The sequence below is a fragment of the Camellia sinensis genome, chromosome 7, assembly GCF_055761805.1.
Source record: "Camellia sinensis isolate YWXY chromosome 7, ASM5576180v1, whole genome shotgun sequence".
NCBI lineage: Eukaryota > Viridiplantae > Streptophyta > Magnoliopsida > Ericales > Theaceae > Camellia > Camellia sinensis.
This window is the reverse complement of record NC_138967.1, coordinates 146,725,642-146,748,069: the sequence shown is the minus strand read 5'-3', so window position 1 is coordinate 146,748,069 and position 22,428 is coordinate 146,725,642. Positions and strand designations below refer to the sequence as shown.

The 22,428-nt window shown below is 39.2% G+C and overlaps 1 protein-coding gene across 1 annotated transcript; it reads left to right on the top strand.

Annotated features, from left to right (window-relative positions):
• Positions 1-8,777: 8,777 nt before the first annotated feature.
• On the top strand, positions 8,778-11,245 carry LOC145796170 (uncharacterized). Its single transcript, XM_082881204.1, has 4 exons — positions 8,778-9,021; positions 9,118-10,372; positions 10,504-10,871; positions 11,028-11,245. The coding sequence occupies exons 1-4, from the start codon at positions 8,778-8,780 to the stop codon at positions 11,243-11,245; spliced, it is 2,085 nt and encodes a 694-aa protein (XP_082737330.1).
• Positions 11,246-22,428: the final 11,183 nt, after the last annotated feature.

Sequence of the window (22,428 nt, the reverse complement as noted above, 5' to 3'; positions counted from 1 at the left end):
GTGGTAGTGGTGTAGTGGGTTAGGTTTAGTGGAGTAGGTGAGGTGGTAGTGGTGTAGTGGGTTAGGTTTAGTGGAGTAGGTTTAAGTGGGTGAAGGTTTAGTGGAGTAGGTAGATTTTAACACATGTTATCATGTAAGCATATAACATTACACTAAATCTCTATCAAACGAGACGAACCCATTGTGATACTAATCACTTCCCACGTACCGAAAGTATTCAAACCCGGTACGCTCTGATACCAAGTTGTAACGCCCTCAAATTAAACCCATAATACACACAATAACATGCATTAATAAAAGAAACGAATCATTTGAGTTATTCATCAGAGTACTTTTATTGAAAGTCATTACATGTAACATCAAAATAAATGCCCTAAGGGCTTACATCTTTCCAAGCTATCACTTGGACACAAAAGAATGAGTACTAGCTCATTTACAAGTTAAGCCCTTGGCTTGAATGTTTACATGTAATCTCAAGAAAAACAAATAACTAAAGACAAGTCTTCAGAATCCAAAAATTTAATCCTTCCAAGCTAAGTCCTTGGAGGTAGCTTATCACCTGAACCTGAAAAATGATGTTCCCATAAAGGGTGAGCCACAGCCCAGTAGAAAAATGCTAAACCAAATATAAGCAATGAATAAAGCTATGGCATTCAATAGATGGTTAACCAAGATAATCAATTACATCATTATACAGTTTCATGACACTAATGTCTACGACACGTTTCACTTTTATTTATTATCAACATGGCTCAGAACCTGGCCAAACTTACAACAGTGAACTATATATGTTATATCCACATTACTTCCAATATCAACAAACAAATGAGACTCAGGCCCATATCAAAACACTTCATACTTCCCGTTTGATACACATTTTAGTGCTGCATCAACAACATGTAAAAGCACTTCAATAAAATAAGCACACATAATAGTGATGCTAATGGAGTCCATCCCCTATCTCCTCCCAAACAAAAATCCGGTTTAGAGGTCCATCCCCTATCTTCCCCTAAACCGTGGAGTACATCCCCTATCTCCTCCCACACAATATGCAAATGCAATGCTCAATCAATACACGTATTTTCTGTATTAATTCAATAGTCAAAATTAATGACTTAATCAATGTGATTAGTTTCAGTTATTGCTAGTCCACATGCAATGTCTACAACAATCACGACTATCCTCCACCGATAGCCCAAAACAGTTATTTCTAGACTGGAAATAAATATATCAACAATTCAATAGGCGAGTGATTTAAATTATCCAATTACACCATTTAATCAATGAATTCCTCAATTTCATTAATTTAACCAAATTCCCCAATTTCCTTAAATTAATTATAGAAATTAATTTATTAATACAACTAGGGTTTTTCCCAAAATTACCAAAGTATCCCCAACATATCAAAATACCAAAACTTAGAACAAAACTTATAGAATGGAGTAGGAAATCCCTACCTCGAAGAAAATAACCCGAATGGAGAAGACGAAGATGAAGACCCAAATTCCAAAGTGCTCCAAAACACCAAACGTTCAGATTAAATGGAAGCCCTCGACTCACACTATCTTTTTAATAAAGGATCTGGGGTAGAAACTCACTAAAAGGTGATGAAACCTAAGAGAGAAGGTGAGTAGAGGGAGAGAGAACTCGGAACTAGGGTTTTAGGATCAAAAGAATGTAAAAAAAACGTTTTAAAAACCGCTGCTGCGTATTTAATCCCGACAGGCTCGCTCGAGCGAAGACTTAGTCGCTCGAGCGACCAGACACAAGAAAACTCGCTCGAGCGAAGAAAAGCTCGCTTGAGCCACAAACTCGATGCTTCAGGTCTGCAACCCAGAAGCTCGCTCGAGCGACTAAATTCTCGCTCGAGCGAAGAACTCGAAAACATACACCTCTCTCGCTCGAGCGAAGGAAATCTCGCTCGAGCCAATAAACACAACTCTCAGGTCTAGAGTCCAGACGCAGTCTCTTGCTCGAGCGACCAAACCCTGGGTCGAGCGAAGGACCAAAAACAACAGCTCGCTCGAGCGACCAACTACTCGCTCGAGCGAAGGTCCAAAAATCTGGACAGCAACACTTGGTTTCCAACCCAACCAATCCTGAAACAAACCTGCCCAACACATCCTATCACTCCAAATGAGAAAATAAAGGACGACAACAACAATTATACAATGACAGAATCTACGGAACCTAAGTCCGGATACAATAATCAAATGGAAAAAGACCGGGGTCGCTATAGGACAACTCATTTTAAGGAAACCCAAATTTACTTTTTTAATTGTCCATTCCACAAACCCGAAAACGACGTCAACTTCCCATTCAAGCATAAATGGTTTTGATGAATCGCCTTCACCGTGTGACTTGTCACGTGGCAAGGAACATGTCACCTTTTCGGACTCAACCCAAAAGACATTTGGGGCCCACTCAATTTTAGGCTCAAAGTTGGCTCAAAATAAGCCTTATAAAACCAAATTTTCCAACAATAATCAAACAGGAAACCTGTCCTACAAGATTGTATGGATTAAATATGATGCAAAACTTGAAGGGAAAATTGTAGTTAAATGGTAACAACTCAATATGGTGCAAGTGTGTCTCCGGTGCAAGTAAAACAACTCAATAATTGCACTTTCATAGAAGTGCGATGCAAGTGGACCTATGTCAGGTGCAAGTGAAAGTTGTGGCATGGGACAACTTGCTCTGACTTGCAGCTCCATGAAAATTTTGAGTTGTTTCCATTTAAATGCAATTTTCCCACAAGTTTGCTAGAATGCAACAGCATTGTTTACCCATCCATTTCCGACATTTGGAGATCCATGAAGCAAGCATCGAAGTTGTGGGGTGGCTTAAGCTTTTCTAAAGCAGCCTTTCCACTATCTACAGAGGTAACAATTGCTTCATACATCTTTAGAACACCTTCAGCCACTTTCTGTTAATAACATTGTCATCCGCCACCATGATTCTCTTGTTTCTTAGAAGGTTTCCAGTCAAGGGTTTTCCTCTATTTCGTTGCCTCTTCTTCCCAATTCCAAGCACTTCTTTAAAGCAGAAAATTAGCATATTTAATCGAAGAGGCTTCATTAGCACATTATCTACTAAACCTGCTAATTTGAGTTCATTGCACTCGGTACTGCTTATGGAGGTTCTTAAGAGAAATATCTTTGGCAGTCTTTCTGGGACTTCTTTCTTCCATTTGATCTGAGCTCTTCGAGTAGACGATGGAATGGAAGACTCGCATCCATCCCCCGAACATCTTTGTCAATAACAATCATGGCTATATGTGATGGTACACTGGGCATTATTATAACCAACAAAGTCATTAGCATGATCAAAAACAAACTGCGTGATTAACATTTTGAAAAACTATTCATAATTCCATAATCCAAAGATCAACTACATTTTATTAAAATTACTTTTCTGATAATAAAACAATACTTTTACTAATCACATGGATATTCTTCAGTATTTAACAATCAGTTTGTTTCGGCAGAATTTTTTTTCTCTATTTTCTGACATTTGGTATGACACAAAAAAAAAAAGGAAGAAGGAATTCAACGAAAAATGTTTTTTAAAAAACACCTAAATCATTTTAAATTATAATCAAAGTCGTTACAATGGACCGTAATCACATTTTAAAATATAACTGTGGGGATATATTTTCTGAATACCAACACGTGGCATGGTGACGCCGACGTGTCAGCCGAGGTGCCACGTGCCTTGGTAGTTTATGCCGAGGTAATCACGGAGAAGCCGAGGTCATCTCCGAAGATATCGGAATCCGAGATAAAGGGCAAGAGTCCTAAGGGAAAGAGGGGACTTAACCAAGATAAGGATAAGGCTCTTAGGGAGTTTATCTTTATCTCTTGAAGAGTCCAGAGTAAACAGTAAATTGGAATTCATAAAAGTCATACTTCTAGTAGGACTTGGATTGAGTATATTATAAAAGAGAGGCACCCCGTGGGTCTAAGGTATGTAACTTATACTTTGAGTATTCAATTTAATACTTGATTATCTTTGAGAGATATACTGACTTGATCGTCGGAGTGCCCCCGGGTGGAAGAACCACCGCCGGAGCCTTTTTCTTTCTGTTTCAGGTTGCTTAAGCCATCTATTCTGCTTGTGCTCTCCAGCTGATCACTAAACGGGCAGTGTGGTCAGATTTTCACCCACACAATAACTAAACACCACCACAGCTCATAAATGGAAAACAATTTAGACTATAATTTGCATATGATAAACATTGTGTATTGCATTACAGGAGTGCGAAAGTATATTTGAATGTGTGAATTCTTATAATTTTAAATTATTTTAAATTTTTTAATATGATATTTTTTAAATTTTCGAGGTGCAATCACTCCCCCTTCACCTCTAGATCCATCATTGCTAGTGGTTGCAGCTTGGGGCCTGAGGATGTGCTTCCTTCACCCGCCAGCTTTGTCTAAAATTTGTCTGATTTACGTGGATGAGATATTTTATGTGAGTCTCAAAATTAGTTATAATGCGCATAAATTGATCCAAATACCTACTTAAAAATTAAAAAATTAGAAATTAAAAAAAAAAAACCTGACTATATGATTGACATATGGAATTCCACTAACCGTGTTGGTGTTTCCCACAATAAAGCTTCGGTTGCAGAAAATTGATCCAGAATGGTAAAGTGTGATTGGAATTCAATAGATATTTTGTAGAGTCTATCTACAAAAATTTGAATCGCACGTTGATAATTTTAAATAAAAATCCAAGTAAAAATTGTTTGCTTATAAATGGTAGCTAACGATAGGGGTAAAATTCATCCAAAATCAATAGTTTATATGTAAAATTGATATTATTAAAAGAATAGAAATTGAATTGATTTTTGAGTGATAATTTGAAAACAAAATTATATTTCCTCTGTCATTTTTCACCAGCTTGGCTTCATACAGTCGAGTAACATGTTTTGGGGTAGTTGCCTAGTAAATACAGTAATACTATCTAATTACGATTTTTACTTGGATTTTTATTTAAAATTATCAACGTGCGATTCAAATTTTTGTAGATAGACTCTACAAAATATATTGAATTCCAATCACACTTTACCATTCTGGATCAATTTTCTGCAACCGAAGCTTTATTGTGGGAAACACCAACACGGTTAGTGGAATTTCATATGTCAATCATATAGTCAGTTTTTTTTTTTTTTTAATTTCTAATTTTTTATATCAATTTTACATATAAACTATTGATTTTGGATGAATTTTACCCCTACCTTTAGCTACCATTTATAAGCAAACGTAAATTGCTGACATGGCACCGAAATTTCATTTTAACCCCCAAACTTTCTCTAAAATATCAATTAGATCCCGAATTTCATTTTATTCAAAGTCTAATTGATATGTTGGGATAGTTTGGGGGTTAAAATAAAATTTGAGTGCCACCTCAACAACTTCCGTTTGATCATAGACGAGAATTGGCAGTAAAAATAAAATTGATGTAAAATAAAATAGTTAGGTATAAAATTAATATTATTAAAAAAAATAAGGGTTAAAGTGATTTTTGAGTAATAATTTGAGAACAAAAATGATATTTTCTCAAAATGAAATCAATAAAGAAGCCATACTATGGGCGTTTGACATAATAATTAAAAAAAAAAAAAATTGTTACAGTTTTTAGAAACTATTTTTAAATAAGTTTTCGTTTGTATTTATTGAATTTTTTTTTTATATTTTAGTTAAATTTTTTTATTTTGTAAATATATTAAGATTAGATGCATCCAAAAAGTAAAAAAACTTAACTAAAATAAAAAAAAAATCATTAAAAATAAACGAAAACTATTTCTAATGATTTTTAAAATATTTTAGTTAAATTATTTTACTTTTTAGATGCATCATGATTAGGTACACCTAAAAGATATAAAGAATTGATTAAAATATTAAAAAAAATAACTAAAATTAAGTGAAAACTCATCTAAAAATAATTTTTTAAAAAATCAAACCAAACAGACGCAGTTTTGCCAAACAAGTTAAAAAGTCCCTAAATTGTTTGTTATCAGCTTATAAAAATCAGATATTGCATCAATTTTTTATTCACAAAAAAAAAAAAAAAATTTAGCCACTTTCTAAACACATTAATTGATTTTTTTTTTTTAAACTTTTAAAAATGCCAAAAAGCCACAAAAACAATTAATCTAAAACCTGCACAACAAAAAGCAAGTATGCGTTATCTCACATCATTAAAATAGAATACGAATTCGAAGAAGGGACACAAGTGACGACATGACTAAAAAAATACTACTTGGTATTCCATGGAATTTAAAAGTCATGGATTACGTTTCTTTGATTGATGGGATACGGAGGGACTATAATTTATTAAACTAATAATTTTACGATACAAAGTTCTTCAACTATTTTATTGAAAATGATATATAGCCTAGGTTTGGAAAGTTGAGGTTTGAAATTTTTTAGTTAAAATGATCAAAAAAAAAAAAAAAAACAAAACAAAAAACAAAAAACAAAAAACAAAAAACTTAACAAGACAAAATATCACATTTAACTCATAATTATTACATTTTTTCTCTCACAAAAATAAAAAAAAACACATCCCAAGTGAGAGTTTTTAACCCTAAGCTAAAATAACCAAAAAGCTAACCCACTTCCCAAACAAATCCATATTCTATTAAGGGATGACTTTAGAAATTTTTAGAGATGGTCACCTCGTATGTTCAAGTTTCGCAAATTTTGGAGGGAAAATAATAATAATAATAATTATCTAAAAGTCCTATTTAGAAATGTTATAGTGACTTAAGTCCTATTTAAGATTTATCGAACCAATAAATTATATTGAGTAAAGCTAAGAATATTATCAGTTTTTTTTTTTAAAATTTTTAAACTTAAGAACATTATCAATTTTGCATAGTAATATTTCAGATAATTATTTCACTAACTGATGAGGAAAAAAAAATAGAGCTTGAGAATAAACGTTTTTACCATTCTACTTATTATTTTGATTCAACTATCTAAAAAAATCGAGAACATTAACAATTTTTTTCTAATTTTAAAACTGAGAACATTATCAATTTTTTTCATTTTTAAAGGTTTTTTTTCCTCAGTTTTGTACATTAATGTTCCATAATCATGCTCCTTTATAAACACAAAATTTTTAATTTTGCACAAAAAACAATTCAGTATTTTCAATTTTTTCAAAAAAAAAATTTTTGCACGTAATTTTTTTATTTTATTTTTATAGTTTTTTCCAATTTGAAAGTTGATACCTTAAAGTTTTGAAAATCAAAATAAATATCAAATCATCATGTTCTTTTATAGATAATCATAAATAATGAACAATCATTATTTGATGGACAATTTCGACTATTAAAAATGTAATGAAACTTAAAGGTCTATAAAATCTTAGTTAAGACTAATGGAATATAAGTTCATAAATAAGGACTTGTGTGTAAAAAAAAAGAAAATAAAGAAAAAAACTTTTAAACTAAGCAATATTTAGACCTTATTTGAAAATTTGACTTTTAGCTCAAAAATTTAAAATAAAATAAAGTAAAATAAAATTTTAAAAAAAGTAGCAAAGGTAGCATTTGGTTAAGTTTTGGAATCATAATTCCAATAAAAAAATTTCAAAACTCATAACTAAACGCTCAATTCAAAACCTTCCCAAAACTCATAACCAAATTCTTTTCAAAACTCTGTTTAAAAAAAAAATCAATTTTTTTTTTATTTTGTTTTTTAAAATTATGTTTTATCTTTTATTTTTTGAAAAAAAATTAGAAATATATATATTTATTTTTGAATAATTTTTTATATTATTTTATTTTTTTGAAAAAAATATTTTGTTATTTTTGTAAGTATTGGCCAAATAGTTTATTATGATTTAGATATATATGGCTGATTCAAAATTTTATAAAATTTTAATTTTTTTTTTAAAACAAGTAAATATTTAAAAAAATTTAAATATATAGTGTACAAATGTAGTAAATACAGCATACATTAAAAAAATTAAAAAATATTTACAATAAAAAATATTTATCCTAAAAAATAAAATTAAGAAATTTTTAAACATTGTAAAAAAAATAATCCCAAATCAATTTCAAAATACAACTCAAAACTCAAATTAAAATTCAAAACTAAATCTTTTAAAATACAACTCCACACTTAAATTATAATTCTAAAATTAAATCAAACAATTTTTTAAAAAAAAAAAAATTACAAAAACAAAAAGTTATAAAGGCTACTAAAAAAACAAGTCATACATACCAATCATTACGTTTTTTCATTCAACCAAAAAAAAAGCGATTATCAAATACTTTTGACTTTTTCTCCCTTATAAAACAACAAAAAAGTTAAAAAATGATATTAAAAAAGCCAAACCCTATTTTATTTTTATAACTAAACATCTAAAACTTGAAGTAGAATAAACTGCAAAAATGTTATACTATTTGTCTTAACAAAAAATAATATAAACTTGGGTAAATTACACTTTGCACCCTACACTTTGTATTAAATATCACTTTGACTCTTACACATGAAATCATGACAGTCAATCCCTTACACTTCTAGTCAAATCCCATTTTGATCTCCACACATAAAATCGTAACGGTTAACCCCCTACACTTTTGGTCAAATCCTACTTTGATCCTTAGCATTGTCTATAAAAAGCTCCATGTGTGCATTGTCTTTCTTTCATCCAAGAGTGCTTAGAGAAGTCAACTGAATATGGGTTCCTCTTTGCATCTCTTTTTGTTCATGCATTTAGTCTTCTTATCACTCTCTTGCTTTCATCTTATAATAATAATGGCTAACTTTTTCTTTGCTGAGCAATCACTATGCCATGCAGACGAGAGCTTCGCCTTGTTACAATTCAAGCAAACCTTTTCAATTAACAAATCCGCTTCTAGTGATCCTTCTGCTTATCCGAAGGTTGCATCATGGAAGCTCGAAAGAGAAAGAAGCAATTGCTGCTCATGGGATGGTGTCGAGTGTGACCAGGACACCGGTCATGTGATTGGCCTTGACCTCAGCAACAGTTTCCTCCACGGTTCTATCAACTCAAGCAACCGCCTCTTCAGCCTAGTTCACCTTTAGAGACTTAACCTTGCTTATAATGACTTCGATGATTCTCACATTCCATCAGAAATTAGCCATCTCTCAGAGCTAATAACTCTCAACCTTTCCTCCTCTGTATTTTCCGGTCAAATCCCTTTGGAAATCTCAAAATTGTCCAAATTGGTTTCCATTGATCTTCCTTGCAATGTTGACTCATCAAATTCCAGACTACTGAAACTTGAAAAGCCTGGTCTGAGAAGCCTACTTCAAAACTTGACTAATCTCAAAGTGCTTCGTCTCAATGACGTAAGCATATCTTCTGAAGTACCTGATACATTGGCCAACTTAACTTCCTTGACAACTCTCGTCCTGGAAAATTGTGGGTTGCGTGGTGAGTTCCCGATAAGCATATTCTATCTACCAAAGCTTGAAATTCTCAATGTGTGTTTCAATAAAAATCTCACTGGTCATTTGCCCAAATTTCACCAAATCAACCTTCTTCAGCATTTGACGCTTTCTGACACCAGTTTCTCGGGGAAGCTACCAAATTTGATTGGTAATCTTCATTTCTTGAATGTATTAGATTTCTCTGACTGCTATTTCTCAGGGACCCTTCCAGCATCACTTTGTAATTTGACCCAACTCAATTACATGTCGCTTTCATCCAACCAATTTACTGTAGGGACCCTGCCATTGCTTGGTAAGCGTACTGAACTCACTGAATTGCACCTTAGTGACATCAATCTATATGGTTCGAGTCCATCATTTCTTTCAAACCTAACTCAACTTATTTTGTTAAACCTGTCCTCCAATCACTTAAGTGGTGAAATAACATCTCAGTTAACGAACCTAACCCATCTAATTTCTCTTGACCTTGATGATAATCAATTGGAAGGCTCAATCCCAGGATCATTCTTTGAGCTAAAGAATCTTGAAATAATTCATCTTGCTTCCAATAACCTTGGCAACTTGGAACTTGAAAATTTTCTGATGCTCAGAAAACTTACTTATCTCAATTTGTCCATAAACAAATTAACAGTGTCAAGCAAAACCACTTCCAATAGCACTCTTCCAAAGTTAAAGGTTTTAATATTGGATACATGCAATTTGATGGAATTTCCAAATTTTTTGCGCTTCCAAGATGAACTTGAGATGCTATCTCTTCGTGAAGACAAAATTTATGGCCAAATTCCGGCATGGATATTGAACACAAGTGTAGAAACTCTAGAGATTATACGTTTTCAGAGAAACTTTCTAACAGGCTTTGAGAAGCATCTAAATATCCTTCCATGGGATAATTTAATCATTTTGCACCTTTCTTATAACATGATGAAAGGACCACTGTTAATTCCACCACTATATCCACCCAGTCTTATCGTGTCACATCTAGCGGATTAACAGGAGAACTTCTGCCACTGATCTGTCGATTGAGATCACTTTACACACTTGATTTGTCTAATAACAACTTGACTAGAACTATTCTGCCATGTTTGAGTAACTCAAGTGATTCTCTGTTAGTTCTTGATCTCAATGACAACAACTTTCAAGGTCCCATTCGTCACTCATACAAGAAAGGAAACAAATTGAAAATGATTGACTTTAGTGGTAACAAATTGCAGGGGAAGGTGCCCAAATCATTAGCAAGTTGTACTGAGGTTGGGGTTCTTGATCTCTCACATAATTTGATTGAAGATACATTTCTTTTTTGGTTAGGAGATCTTACAAAGTTACAGGTTCTTATCTTGCAATCCAACAAATTCTATGGTGCAATTGAGAGTCCTAAAATCAAGTTAGAGTTTCCAAATTTGCGCATCATTGACCTCTCTCATAATGGTTTTACAGGCAATTTGCCAGCAAAATACTTTCAAAATTGGATTGCAATTAAATTTTTTCATGTCAATAAAACGACATATATGTACGCACCCATAGAAATTCCCCTAACTATCAGCCTTCCATAGATTTCTATCTATAACTTCAACATGAATATTACAAACAAAGGTGTAAATACAGAATATAAGCGGATCCTGAATATCTTCACTGCCATTGATCTTTCTGAAGGGGAGATTCCAGAATTTATTGGAAACCTCAAGAGGCTTCAAGTTCGTAAGCTTCCCAACAATGACCTTAGTGGTAGAATCCCATCATGCTTGGGAAACCTAACAAACCTTGAATCTTTGAACCTTTCTCAAAATAAGCTCTCAGGAGAAATCCCTTAGCAATAGCACTTCTCACTTTCCTTGAATTTTTAAATGTGTTATGAGAGAGAGATTTATAGGCCGGTTTGGGCCGTGGTAGTAGCCGGGCAAATCGAGGGCCGAGCTAACTTGGGCTTGTCCAGGGGTGGTTTTGCTCGGTCGAGGCCCAGGACCATGTTTGGACCGAGCTACTTAGGCTTGTCTGTGTCTAGTGTCGGTTTTGTTCGGCCAAGGATCAGGTCCCGTGTTTAGGCTGAGCAAAACTTGGCCGAGATGATCGCCTGCCAACCCGGATTCCATGGTTCGCACGTTTAGCTCGGCGGAAAGGGCTTTCTGTTTACTGGCTCGACCTGTCTTGAACTAGGCTCTGCCGGAATGCTACTGAGCTCGGTTGTTATGGAGCTCGGCGAGTAGAGCACTCGGACTCATTACGCAGCCCGGTCGTATGAGGCCCAGGTGATTCTGTCGATCTGCCGAGATCCCATTAATGTTGTCTGGCAGTTTGGTTAGGTGGTGATTGCGGGATTTGGGCTGACAGATGGGAGAGCAGCTCCACGTGTCAAGAGACTAATGAGAGCAGATATAAGCGTAGAAAGTATATAAGCTTGACTGCACCCCCCATGCGGGGGATGAAACATCATTTGGTGAGATACAATTTGATATTGATTAAGTTCTTCTCTCTCTCTCTCTCTGAGTGTGTGCTAACTTGACCGCCGGAGGGGTTTTCCCGCAACACACCGCTGGGTAGCTCACCGCCGTTGCGTTCGCAGGTTGATCAGATAGAAGCGAAGCTTGGACGAAAGGAGTACGGGCATTGTGGAATATTTGCTCTCAGTACAATTGGCGCCGTCTATGGAAAGTTGACAGACAAAACCAAGTCCTCCAAGCTTCTTCGGTCATCTTTTATGGCGAACACGACAACATTCCGTTGTTTGCTATCGACGGTATCACGCCAGAGTCCGTTCGGCGTAGAGATGGCCTATCCGTCATTCCGACGATGGCTGATTTGGAGACCTCCGCACAAGGACTTCCCAAGGATGCACGAGACAAGCGTGCAAGGAGTTTTGGGCGCTCTGTCATTCCAAAAGAGCGTCGTCGATGGCAAGATTCACACACTCAACACTTGGAAGACAAGCTGAGAGACCGAGATACCATCATCAAGAAAATGACGATGGAGATGGAGGCCATGAGATGCCAGATGAAGGGAAAGGGCGTTGCTGGAGTGGGAAACCACAGTGAGCACGCCCATTCTCGTCGTTCCGGCAGTCTTAATAGACGTTGCACCCCTTCACTCTCCGTTACGAGAAGCTTCAGAGCTGGAGACTACGTCGTGCCGGCGATGATATCTCGCACTCAGGACAATAGTTACCACCGCTCACGCCCGATGATGGCGTTGATATTTTCTCACTTTGACCGTTCGAAAGACTTGAGGGATGTGTTGGAGGAACGCGTTGGCTAGCAGGAGGCGCAAAAGGTGCCTGCACTACAGCGTCTGGTCCCTAGAGGGAAAGCTATTGAAAAGGTCGCTATGCCACAACCATGCTTAGCGGCACACGCGCCACCAGACAGAGAGTTGGCAAGGCTGAGCGCCACCCCTTTTCCGTAGAGATCGAGAACACACCGCTCCCCCCCGGGTTTCATCAACCAAAGTTCACGCTCTATGGCGGAAAGACTGATCCATATATGCACGTAAGCCACTTCCGGTAGGTTATGGTTGGGTACAGGCGAAATGATGCGCTCATGTGCCTTGTTTTTCATCGAGTTTAGGCGAGTTGGGCCTAAAATGGTTCGAGAGGCTGCTGGAGGAGAGTATAGAGGGGTGGCAACAGTTGGCAGAGGCATTTGTCACCAGATTTAAGACAAACGCCAAAACGCCCAAGGAAATTGACAATCTCTTGAGAGTCAAGATGGAGCCAGGCGACTCTTTGAAGGCGTATAACGCTAAGTATTGGAAGACTTTCAACAAGATCCTTGATTGCCCGACCAACCTTGTAATCACTCAATATAAGCGCAGTCTTCCAGTTGGACATCGACGGAGAGACTCGCTCACAATGAATCAACCGTCAACGACGGAATTGCTCATGCAACACATTAATTAGTACATCCGAGTTGAAGACGATGCAGCTGCAGCTACCGTGACGACAAGTCCGGCAGCAGAGAATAAGAGTTGTGCGAAAGGTTCACGCAGTCGGACAGGATGATGGCCATGCAAACCACCATGGGAGAGATATAGGGAGTTCAGTTTTTGGAAGACGTCTATAAGAAGGCCGAGGAAAAGGGGCATAAAACTCACGGAATGTAAATGGCCGATCCATTTTCAGAACATCGAACACTGCTAATCTAAAGTTTTGTTCTTAGTTCTATTTTTGTAACCCTTTTTGCCATTGGCACAACGAAAAAAGTAGACCATTTTCTTGAAAATTGTTGTATTTTTGCCTCACCAAGCAGATTTAGTACGGTCCAAGGGGCAACTAACAATCATTTTGATAGAAAGATCAAAATTCCTTGCAGGGCGGATTTTGCTCGGCAAGAGATTTGTTGATGATTTTGATCAACTTTGGAATTCCTTGCCGGACGGATTTTGCTCGGCAAGAGGTTTGTTCACGATTTTATCAACTCTGGAATTTCTTGTTGAATGAATTTTACGTGGCAAGAGGTTTGTTGATGGTTTTAATCTTTAGAATTCCATGCCGAGCTGATCTTGCTCGCCAAGAAACAAGTCGGCAAGCTGACCTTGCTCTCCGACCTAGGAGTTCCTTGCCGAGCTGATCTTGCTCGCCAAGAAAAAAGTCGCCGAGCGGACCTTGCTCATGAACCTTGGAGTTTCTTGCCAAGCTAATCTTGCTAGCCAAGAAGCAAGTCGCCGAGCGGACCTTGCTCGTAGACCATAGAGCTCCTTGCCGAGCTAATCTTGCTCGCCAAGATGTAAGTCACCGAGCGGACCTTGCTCGTGACCTTGGAGTTCCTTGCCGAGCTGATCTTGCTTGCCAAGAAGAAAGTTGCTGAGCGGACCTTGCTCGCGACCTTGGAGTTCCTTGTTGAGCTGATCTTGCTCACCAAGAAGAAAGTTGCTGAGCTGACCTTGCTCGCCAACTTTAGAGTTCCTTGCCGAGCTAATCTCGCTCGCCAAGAAGCAAGTCGCCGAGCTGACCTTGCTTGCCGACCTTAGAGTTCCTTGCCGAGCTGATCTTGCACGCTACGAAGAAAGTCGTCGAGCTGACCTTGCTCGCCGACTTTAGAATTCCTTGCCGAGCTAATCTCGCTCGCCAAGAAGCAAGTCGCCGAGCTGACCATGCTCGCGACCTTGGAGTTCCTTGCTGAGCTGATCTTGTTCGCCAAGAAGAAAGTCACCGAGCGGACCTTGCTCGCGGACCTTGGAGTTCCTTGCCGAGTTGATCTTGCTCGCCAAGAAGCAAGTCGCCGAGTGGACCTTGCTCGCGACCTTGGAGTTCCTTGCCGAGCTGATCTTGCTCGCCAAGAAGAAAGTTGCCGAGCGGACCTTGAAGTTCCTTGCCGAGCTGATCTTGCTCCCCAAGAAACAAGTCACCGAGCTGACCTTGCTTGCGACCTTGGAGTTCCTTGCCGAGCTGATCGTGCTCGCCAAGAAGCAAGTCGTCGAGCTGACCTTGCTCGTGACCTTGGAGTTCCTTGCCGAACTGATCTTGCTCGCCAAAAAGAAAGTCACCGAGCGGACCTTGCTCACGGACCTTGGAGTTCCTTGCCGAGCTGATCTTGTTCGCCAAGAAACAAGTCGCCGAGCTGACCTTGCTCACGACGTTGGAGTTCCTTGCCAAGCTGATCTTGCTCACCAAGAAGAAAGTTGCCGAGCAAACCTTACTCGCGGACCTTAGAGTTCCTTGCCAAGCTGATCTTGCTCGCCAAGAAGCAAGTCGCCGAGCGGACCTTGCTCGCAACCTTGGAGTTCCTTACCGAGCTGATCTTGCTCGTCAGGAAGAAAGTCGCCGAGCGAACCTTGCTCGCTGACCTTGGAGTTCCTTGCCGAGCTGATGTTGCTCACCAAGAAACAAATCGCCGAGTTGACCTTGCTCGCCGACCTTGGAGTCCCTTGCCGAGCTGATCTTGCTCGCCAAGGAGAAAGTCGCCGAGCGGACCTTGCTCGCGGACCTTGGAGTTCCTTGCCGAGCTGATCTTGCTTGCCAAGAAGCAAGTCGGCGAGCTGACCTTGCTCGCCGACCTTGTAGTTCCTTGCCGAGCTGATCTTGCTTACCAAGAAGAAAGTCACCGAGCAGACCTTGCTCGCGACCTGGGAGTTCCTTGCCGAGCTAATCTTGCTCACCAAGGAGAAAGTCGCCGAGCGGACCTTGCTCGCGGACCTTGGAGTTCCTTGCCGAGCTGATCTTGCTCGCCAAGAAGCAAGTCATCGAGCTGACCTTGCTCGTCGACCTTTGAGTTCCTTGTCGAGCTGATTTTGCTCGCCAAGAAGAAAGTTGCCGAGCTGACCTTGCTCGCTAACCTTGGAGTTCCTTGCCAAGCTGATCTTGCTCGCCAAGAAGCAAGTCACTGAGCGGACCGTGCTCGTCGACCATGGAGTTCGTTGCCTAGCTAATCTTGCTCGCCAAGAAGAAAGTCGCCGAGCTGACCTTGCTCGCCAACCTTGGAGTTCCTTGCCGAGCTGATCTTGCTCACCAAGAAGCAAGTCGCCGAGCGGACCGTGCTCGTCGACCGTAGAGTTCGTTGTCGAGTTGATTTTACTCGCCAAGAAGCGAGTTGACGAGCTGACTTTGTTTTGCCAACTTTGAGGTTTCTAGACCGAGCAAAAAGTCCAGCCCGTCTTTGTAATGTAATTCTGGTCACACAAATGCAGACAGAATTAAGGGGCAATTGAGAGGGAGATTTATAGGCCGGTTTGGGCCGTGGTAGTATCTGGGCAAATTGAGGGCCGAGCGTGTTTGGGCCAAGCTAACTTGGGCTTGTCCAGGGGTGGTTTTGCTCGATCGAGGCCCAGGACCATGTTTGGACCGAGCTACTTGGGCTTGTCTGTGTCCAGTGTCGGTTTTGTTCGGCCAAGGATCAGGTCCCGTGTCTGGGCCAAGCAAAACTTGGCCGAGATGATCGCCTGCCAACCCAGGTTCCATGGTTCGCACGTTTAGCTCAGCGGAAAGGGCCTTTTGTTTACTGGTTCGACCTATCTTGAACTCGGCTCTGCCGGAATGCTACTGAGCTCGGTTGTTATGGAGCTTGGCGAGTGGAGCACTCGGACTCGTTACGTAGCCCGGTCGTATGAGGTCCAAGTGATTCTACCGATCTGCCGAGATCCCGTTAATGTTGTCTGGCGGTTTGGTTAGGTGGTGATTACGGGATTTGGGCTGACAGATGGGAGAGCAGCTCCATGTGTCAAGAGACTAATGGGAGCAGATATAAGCGCAGAAAGTATATAAGCTTGACTGCGCCCCCCACGCGGGGGATGGAACATCATTTGGTGAGATACAATTTGATATTGATTAAGTTCTTTTCTCTCTCTCTCTCTGAGTGTGTGCTAACTTGACCGCCGAAGGGGTTTTCCCGCAACACACCGCTGGGTAGCTCACCGCCGTTGCGTTCGCAGGTTGATCGGATAGAAGCGGAGCTTGGACGAAAGGAGTACGGGCATTGTGGAATATTTGCTCCACGTACATATATGTACGCACCCATAGAAATTCCCCTAACTATTAGCCTTCCATGGATTTCTATCTATAACTTCAACATGAATATTACAAACAAAGGTGTAAATACAGAATATAAGCGGATCCTGAATATCTTCATTGCCATTGATCTTTCTGAAGGGGAGATTCCAGAATTTATTGGAAACCTCAAGAGGCTTCAAGTTCTCAACCTTTCCAACAATGACCTTAGTGGTAGAATCCCATCATGCTTGGGAAACCTAACAAACCTTGAATCTTTGAACCTTTCTCAAAACAAGCTCTTAGGAGAAATCCCTCAGCAACTAGCACTCCTCACTTTCCTCGAAATTTTAAATGTGTCAAATAACAATCTCATTGGACCCATTCCATATGGGAAGCAATTGAACACATTCAAGAACAATTCCTATGAGGGGAATTTAGGATTGTGTGGAGACTCGTTGTTAAGGAAATGTGGAAAGCCAAAGGCACCCCCATTGAACTCCAAAGAAGATAATGATTCAACGTTCCCAGGTACAGTTGATTAGATTATCATATGCATGGGATATGTGAGTGGGATAGTGGGGATATGTGAGTGGGATACTGGTCGGGATAGTTATTGGGCACACAATAACCACAAGGTATCACGAATGGTTCATCGAGACCTTTGGAAAGAAGCAACACAAGCCGAGAAGACAGAAAAGAAGGGGACATGGAAACCTAAGTTGATAAGGCATTGTTTCGCAATAAGTTCTATACTTCTAGGTACGTTTTTAGATTTACTGTTTTGTTTATTTACAATGTTTTTGTGATCTATTTTTAGATAAAATCGTGCAACTCTAGCTTGTACTCACAGAATGGCACGATTCTTTTTTCCCAAAATTCTTATTCCCATATATCCAAAGCATTTTCAATCGCACAATCATGTCTTGAGACTTTCATATTTTGAAGGGAATATGAGATTTTGGGTATAGAAAATCTATAACTTTATGGCATTATTATTATATGTTCTTCGTTTCGAAATGACAACAAACAATATTGGATGGGCTGATGCAACAAGTATGCCATCATTTAAAAAACATTATATGATTCATATGAACATAAGGTAGGTTTACAAAAAGAGTAGTATTACACTTAACTTAAAAGTTAGATATTTTTTTTAAACCTGATAATGTGGTAGTCTATTCAAATATTTAAGGCAACTCTCTCTTATATCTTCTGTAATTATTATCCAATCATCTGTTTTACACGTCACTAAGTTTTAAAAACTAATTTAGAAAATAGATTCTATATCATTTTCCTTACAAAAATTCTATTAAGGATTGAGAAGTGAGGCTCATTTTCCCTTTCGCTTTTTCATGAAATTTAAAAAAACAAAATAGAAAAAATTGATAATAAGTTCTATTTTGCTCTTAAGATTACTATTGAGTCTTATCAAGTTTTGACATGGACAACTAAGTCCTATTTGTCGTAAAATGTTGGGTCATGCTTAAGTGTGCAGCCCCCTTAAGGTTGCACACCATATGCAACCCAATTGTTACCCGTTAGATTACAATAATTGATCAAGACCATTGAATTGTTTAATCGGGAAAAAGTTGAAACCGGGGCAACCGGTTAATGCTTGTATTTGAATGATTGCATCCCACTCACTCTCTGTATTTCGTCTCTATCTCTCTCTATTCTCCTCTCTGTGTAAGGTTGAGTTAGTGTAACCGTTGATTTCCATTAACAGGGAGAAGCCCCTGTTGGGTTCGTTCCATTGACGAAGCTCTGTAGGGAACAGTATAACGGGCGATTTCCAACAACAACGTAACTAGAAGGCTGTGTTGGTTCCATTGCTGAAGTGAAGCCCTTCTCTCGAACTAGATATGAGGTATGGAGCTGTCTCCCTCTCTCTGTCTCCCTCTCTGTCTCTCTGGCCCGTTCACTTCAGCTATTTTCGCTAAACTAAACCCCCATCCTAACTTCAACCGCTGTACGCTTCGCTCCAACGGAAACCCTTCCATTGGCAGCTAACCTTTCTCTTTCTCTTTCTCAAGCGAGTGTTTGTGTTTGCACAAATAGGTAAACCGTATGAAAATGTCATGTTTGTGTTTGTGTTAACAATTTTCGGTCATCAAGTAATTGTTTGTAGTAATGTCATGTGCAGTATGGCCCCAGCGGAAGTTAAAAGGGAATGTGATGATTATGACATTCCAAATGAAGCAGATGACATTCGTTTGATGAATGAAAGTCGGGCAGAACCTGATCATGGTTGCGAAGCTGGTCCGAGCAATGAAGAAGCAACCAACATGAACGTTGAAGATGGCGGAGCCGATGTGAAAAAAGAAATGGTTGACGATGCTCATCGCAATGACATGGTTGGTGATGTTGAACGTGCTATTCTGGAACAGAAATTTGATTCGGTCGAAGATGGAGAAGATTTCTACAATGCGTATGCTAAAGCCAAGGGATTTAGTATACGAAAATCCAGATTTAACACAAATAAAGAGGGAAAGGTCGTTAGTAGGCTGTGGTTGTGTTCAAGGGAAGGTCAGAGATTACCAAAATACTTAGACCGTGTTGCTGAGAAGAGTAGAGCTCCCAAGGCACTAACAAGAGTAGGTTGCAAAGCCCAATTTCGCATACGGTACGATGCGGATGCTGGTGAAGGGGGAAAGTATGTTGTGACTCACTTCGTCGCAGACCACAACCATGAATTGGCGGAACAACACTGTGTGATGTATCTGAGGTCACATCGCAGTTTAAACAGCGCTGACAAAGCTCAAGCAATGGCTATGCGCAATGTCGGTGTGAAGACTAGCCAAATCATGGACTATATGGTAAATCAGTCCGGGTCTTATGAGAATGTTGGTTTCATTCGTACGGATCTGCACAACCATATTCAAGCCGAACGTAGAGCAGAAGTTGAGGATGGTGATGCGCAGGGTGCGTTGGTTTACCTATGCGCAAAACTTGATGTTGATGCACGTTTTTTTTACAAGTATGATGTGTGTAACGATAACAAGTTACAAAATCTGTTCTGGGCAGATTCGAAATCGCAGGCCGACTACGCAAAGTTTGGTGATGTGTTGATATTTGACTCAACTTACAGAACCAATGCATACAAGAAACCTTTTGTCATGTTGGCTGGTGTGACTAGCCACTTTAGGACCACGATATTTGCATGTGTTTTGCTAGCTAATGAGACAATTGAGACATACACATGGGTTTTGGAAACATTTATGGAGGCGATGGGCAATAAAGTACCTATGTCCGTACTGACAGATGGGGATAAGGCGATGCGAGAGGCAATCAGAAGAGTATTTCCAGATGCAAGACATCGATTATGTAATTGGCATCTTGGGAAAAATGCTATTTCAAATGTTCACATAAGTGGCTTTGCACATGCTTTCAAGCAGTGCATGGACATGGAAACGGATGAGACAAAGTTTGAGCATGGCTGGACGACAATGGTCGAAAAATTTGGACTTCAAACCAACAGTTGGGTGTTGGAGACATATGAGAAGCGTCATATGTGGGCTGAGGCATATATGCGTGGACATTTCTTTGCTGGGATGAAGAGCACTCAGCGCTCGGAGTGTATGAATGCTTATTTCAATCCCTTTCTCCAACACAAATTGAAGCTATATGAATTTGTTAGGCACTATGATCGGGCTATTGCAAGGATAAGGTATAACGAGGCTGGAGATGATGCTGAAACAAATAACACTTTTCCGGTATTGATTACTCCATTGCGAGATATAGAGAGACATGGAGCTGAGCTATTCACCCGAAATATATTTAGAATGTTCCGTGATGAAATCTTAGAAGAGGGGAAGTTGAATGTGAAGGACGTGTTCCCTTTGCCGGATGGTCAGAAATGCTACTATATTCGTAAGTACAAAGTGAAGGACATATCATGGATAGTAACACACAGTCGAATGGATACTGCAATGAGATGTTCTTGCATGAAGTTTGAGTCGTTGGGGCTACCTTGCTGCCACATGATATGTGTTATGAAAGCTGAAAATTTAATGCAAATTCCCCCAACTTGTGTGTTGCATAGATGGACAAGGGCTGCAAGCAAGGATGGCCAGCAATGGCCTCAACCCTCAATTGATAGCACTACAACACAGACAGCCCGGTATGGGATATTGTGTTCTTCCTACAACGAAATGTGTTTCTATGCCTCGCAATCAACGGAAGGTTTCAAGAATGCTAGGGATGCATGTCTTCCGATGACGAGCCGGATGAAGGAGTTATATGAGAGGAATTTGAACGGTGGGAATGGAGACAAAGGGAAACATTCATTCCGTCGACAATTTGGAGTAGAAGATCCTGATGTTGTGAAGACAAAAGAGAACCCAGGACGGGCCTCGTTCAACTGTCGAAGACCAAGAAAATGTGGGAATTGCAAATGCATTGGGCACACAAAGCGAACGTGTCCTAAGGTTCGGTTTAGCTGAACAGTGGGTACTAACTCAGATGCAGATACACCCTACATAACTGACCGTGAGTACAATGCAGAGTCATTGCCCGTTCGCTGCAAAACTGGGTTGGTGGATCCAAGTACACCGCACATTAAGCAACGACGACTATTTTTCGATGTTTCTCCTGATTCCAAGAAGCCTATGGGCCAATACGGTAGTGTTGAAGCAGCAGTGTGGAAAAATGATTCGAACACAATTGATGAGGTGAATCAGGTAATTGTATAATTTGTATGATTTACTTATTCCCTTAATTTATTAGGTAGACAGTACTAGCTATTGAAAACACATGGAAATAATGTATGTAGTTTTCATTTTGCATGGATTGCTGTACGTAACGTGTAAATAATTGGTTATGTACAATGCCAGGAAATGGCACAACGTTACTTATGTACAAGGCCACGAGTTGTAAATTTCCCATATTGTTTAGAGTGATGTTGTCATTTGCGTTTGCAGTGACTTGTCATTTTCAAAACTAATTGAATGTGAGGTGAGATATATATGGGTTGTCTGTGTGTTGTTTTGGGTGGGAAATTGGCTTATGTCTGTATTCCAAGATTCCTATTGCGGGTTACTTGTTTCTGTTCCATATTTGGTTGGATCTAACTGAAGGGTTTTTTGCGGTGTGGTTTATCAACTAACGATGTGTTTCGCTTCGTATTGATTTGTTATGACTTGTGTCGGTAAATTAGTATTATATTTCGAGTAAAATACGAATTTTGTCCAAGTGGGTTTGCAAAATTACATACCAGCACATGCATTTTGTATATAATCCAAGTGGCAGTTAATTTTGGGTGTTACTTGGAGAAAGTAACCCAACAAACTCGTTACTTTATCTCCATGTCGATTGGTATATGAATTACGAGTTACAAACAGGAGTTGTGAAATTATTTAATGTTTACTATGGAAGTATGGGTTTATTGTTAGTAAAATTATGGTGGGCCTATATGGACGGCAACGACGCAGTAATTTAAAGTTGACAAGTTCAAGAAGAAAATCAAGCAATTGTGGTATTGGTTCAAATGCCTGAAATGGATGAAGACTTCTTTCGATGAACTGATGGTAACAAAGTAGAAAGTAGAAAGTAGAAAGTAGAAAGTAGAAAGTAAGTTGTTGT

Coding starts and splice junctions, on each gene's coding strand:
- LOC145796170 (XM_082881204.1), top strand. CDS start 8,778: ATGGCTAACTTTTTCTTTGCTGAGCAATCACTATGCCATGCAGACGAG. Junction 10,373..10,503: donor AACATGATGAAAGGACCACT/GTTAATTCCACC, acceptor CAACTTGACTAG/AACTATTCTGCCATGTTTGA. Junction 10,872..11,027: donor CTCTCATAATGGTTTTACAG/GCAATTTGCCAG, acceptor TTACAAACAAAG/GTGTAAATACAGAATATAAG.